Source organism: Austrofundulus limnaeus, unplaced genomic scaffold, assembly GCF_001266775.1.
Source record: "Austrofundulus limnaeus strain Quisiro unplaced genomic scaffold, Austrofundulus_limnaeus-1.0 Scaffold286, whole genome shotgun sequence".
Lineage (NCBI taxonomy): Eukaryota > Metazoa > Chordata > Actinopteri > Cyprinodontiformes > Rivulidae > Austrofundulus > Austrofundulus limnaeus.
Window position 1 is genome coordinate 59,956 of NW_013952688.1, and position 4,045 is coordinate 64,000.

The following is a 4,045-nucleotide window of genomic DNA, read 5'->3' on the forward strand; positions in this document are numbered from 1 at the left end:
AATTTAGTATTAATAAAAAACGCAGTCTTTATTTTGCAGTTAAAGTATATATTTATCATATAAAGTCTAATGTTACAACTAATCAGGGATCCCTTTAATGACAAAGCATTGTCTGTAGAAGAGCACAAACTAGCTTTTTAATCACAAGTATTTTCTGTTCTGGGCAATGATACCATGAAGTATTTCCAAACTGAAAATTTGCAGTATCCAGTGACAAGAGTCACAGCCTACAGCTCAGTGCTCTGTCACCATCTGGTGGTTATAATGCTGAATCCTCAACCAGACCAAACCACATAAACAAGTGACCAGTGGATATTTTAGATAAAACTTTTGATTTGAAACACATTTATTTTCCAATTACAGGATCATGTTGGTTGGTATGTGCAGCTTACAATCACTCCATCGTTAGCCTTTGTCTCGGTCTGCTCATTCCAACTCTTTGAGATGAGAATATGTTAGCCATGTCTGCAACAAAGTACCCTAGTGTCCTCATGCTGTCATGAAATGACATTTTATCTTTTGTGTAACTGTGCTGTGTATGTGCGTGTATTTAGTATGCAGTAGTACTCTGCTGTCCACCCACACCATGCCTGCATGAGATCTGGTGAGACAAGCTCCCTAGTCAGAGCAGAAGAGACACCAGTCCTCCCATCATGCCACTTGAGAGGGGTGCAGATGTCTGACTGAAAAGTAAGTTKGCTTCTCTGAGATAAAATTATGAGTCATTTTGAAGTAAGTTTTTCTGACGATGATTTATTTTTCCTTACAGCATATGTTAAAGAAGCAGAGAAACCCAGCTGATATCAGATGACACTGGATATTCTATCGAATGATTACTAATTTACTGGAGGGCTCTTTATTGCTGAGTAAGGAAAAGACAAAAAACAAGCTTGGCGACAGGATTTTCTACTTCTTTGCTGGTGAAAGTCTTGTCAGCGACGATGGCGTCCACAGGTCTCCAGCTGATGGGCTTGGTGCTGGCTCTGCTGGGTTGGGTGTGTGGGGCGCTGGTGTGCGCTGCTCCACTGTGGCGCGTCTCTGCCTTCGTAGGTGGAGAGCTGGTGATTGCACAGGCGGTGTGGGAGGGCCTGTGGATGACCTGTCTCTCTCAGACCACAGGTCACATCCAGTGTAAGACCTATGACTCCACCTTGGCCCTTCCAAAGTCTTCCCAAGCAGCTCGAGGCCTCACCGTCATCTCCCTGCTCCTCTGTGTGCTGGCTGTCATTCTCGGGGTCTTGGGGGCCAAGTGCACTCACTGCATGGGCACCAGCAGCCAGAGCTCCAAGGCTAGGCTCGCCAGGATAGCAGCGGTACTCTTCATTGTAGCTGGCCTTGCCTACTTGCTGCCCATCTGTTGGACCGCCTACGCCACAGTCAGAAGCTTCTATGATCCAAACGTTGCAGCTCCTTTAAAGAGAGAACTGGGGCCGGCGTTGTACCTAGGCTGGGGGGCCAGCCTGCTGCTCCTGGTGGGGGGAGCCCTGATGCATGTCGGCTCCTCTGCTCCAGGAGAAAGAGCGCTGCCTGTTTTTGGAGCAGCAGGGAAGGCTGGCACAGACGCAGGGTCAGCAGGAGAGGGGAAGCAACAGGAAAAATCTTTTGTATGAGATCTTTTTTTTTTAGATGTGCGAGTTTAAAAATTCAACCACAAGTTCATGGAAACTATAATTATTGACATAACCAATGAAATCTAAATGTTTGGTTCTTTGTTATGTGAGGATTTCATTTCCAGTTTTACTTGCAGTCCTTTCAAAAGATTTACGACACAAAAAACTGCTGCGTTAAAAATAATTTGTAAGTCAGACCTGATTCGTATGTGAAGCAAGCCAACCTTAGATAACTCACCAGGGCAGGGTTTATATCAACAAGTTGGGTTCTGATTTTTGTAACCACAAAACTGGATTAAAATGACTAAAATGTTGAGTTGAAAAGAAAATTGCCTTGGTAGATAATTACAATTTGGGTCAATGTAAACGTCAACTAGCACCAACCAATGCTTTTTAGGAACTCATATAMGGGGCAACAAGTGTAAAACGCAATGTTTTATAAAAATGTCGCTAACACTTTTAAAGTTAAAAACTTTTATTATTTAGCTCAATGTCCTTGCTAATTTTAATTAAATGCTTATTTTAAATGTTATGTCTAAATATAAAATCCTAAATCTAGATGTAAAAGTTCACTTGTCATTAAATGTTGAAGTTTACATTTAAGTATTTCAGAATAGAACATGTCTCTGCTGTTGGTGCTTCATCTTATGAAGACATAATCCTGCGAAAATAAAATAAAATAAAATAAAATAAAATAAGTGGAAATTTACATGTCAAGTGAGCTAAATAATAAAAACATGTTTTAACATTTTATTTTACACTTTTCGCCCCATACCCAAGCAGGTTAAAGTTCTGAGCAAAGTTGTTTTTACTGCCTTACCTTTGCTTATTACATTCTAAAGCTGAAATCCAATCAAATTTAGATTTAAAATAGCAGACTGTGAAGAACAACACAGCTCATCTCCAACCCAACCACTGGGTCAAACTTTATGACCCAATGTTTGGTCAAACCAACCCAATTTACAACTTTAAGGATTTAAGTAATCAAAATAACCTTGCAGTTTTTAGTGTGCTCCTTTATTTTTTTCATTGGATTTTCTTTCTAAAGCTTTAACGTTGTGGTTCACTTCTAAAGCTCACTTAACCTGAATGTAAACATATGAAATGGTTTGATGTGTGACTAAACACACAAAATGGATTCTAATCTAATAAGTGTTCCTTTAAGGGGTTTAGGATTTTCTATTAAATGTGGGAGGAATTTCAATGGTTTGATGCTCACTAATAAATTCAACTTACATTTCTCAGATTCCACTCGGCCTCTGCTTGTGTTTGTGTGTGTGCTTGTCTGTATGTGTGTGGGTGGTGTGTGTACAGAAGGCCAGTGTGCATTGTGCATGTGTGCATGCTAGTGTTGTCACTGAAAACAAGAGTGGGCGTTTGGAGCCACGATTGTTTACTTACTTTTTACACAGAATTTATTTGTGCTGTGTGCATTATTCTTAGTTCAAACTCAAGTTTAAAAAGGATTGATATTGTCCAAAGTGCTYTAAAACAGTAAGAAAATTAAAACAAAGCACAAGAGACCATAGAAACAGTACATATTTTGTCAACATTAATAATGATAAGAAAACTTTACAATAATAAGAAAATTATTAATGAGCTAAATTTTTATTTAAAAAATAATTTAGTCTGACATTATGTGTGTTTTAGTCTTGAATAAAACAATCAAAAAGTCTTTTAAAACACATATTTAATTGAATAATGTAATCCATTTTACAGTTCTGCTYTTTTTATAGGCAAAAAATACTAAAAAGAAGAAGAAATTGTACTTTAACCCTTTCTAATTAGTCATCTGTATCAGCGCTTGGGGCAGGGTCAGACTCAAAAATGCAGACTTGAGGAGTAAAATATAAAACTCTTTATTAGAGCAAAAGCCAGCGAGGCCACAAATCAAGAACTTACAGGGAGAAGACGATCACGGAAAGAAGCCAGGGGACAAAACCAAACAATGATTGGATGAGGAAATGGTGAAGAAGGACTGGTTATATYGTGAATGAATGAAACTTTGGTGGATGAATGTGTGAACACAGAACAGACACCAGAAGGAGACGAGGCACAAGACACCGATCCTCACAATCTGAAGTACACTAATCTACCAAAGGTCACCACTGCTGCTGGTCAAATATTACTCCAATAAAAGTAGCTCTGTCCAATTATAACTCATGATAACATACTGGAGTATGTGTTTTCAAAAATACTGACGTACTGAAACATGGCCAAATAAAGAAAAAAATAAAAAGTATTATTTGCATGTTAAAATGTAAAGGTTTTTTTTAAATAAAAATGAGACTCAAGAAAAGTAAAAATCCTCCAAAACTGCATATATTGCTGTTTTCCTATTTGTCTTTCTATGTTCAATTTTGTTGCACAGGCTTGTGCAATGACAATAAATTCTATTCTATTCTATTCTACTCTACTCTACTCTACTCTACTCT

The 4,045-nt window shown here is 38.3% G+C and overlaps 1 protein-coding gene across 1 annotated transcript; it reads left to right on the forward strand.

Annotated features, from left to right (window-relative positions):
• Positions 1-589: 589 nt before the first annotated feature.
• Positions 590-2,850, forward strand: LOC106526646 (claudin-4). Its single transcript, XM_014021286.1, has 2 exons — positions 590-690; positions 770-2,850. The coding sequence occupies exon 2, from the start codon at positions 942-944 to the stop codon at positions 1,608-1,610; it is 669 nt and encodes a 222-aa protein (XP_013876740.1). The 5' UTR covers positions 590-690; positions 770-941; the 3' UTR covers positions 1,611-2,850.
• The last annotated feature ends 1,195 nt before the right edge of the window (positions 2,851-4,045 follow it).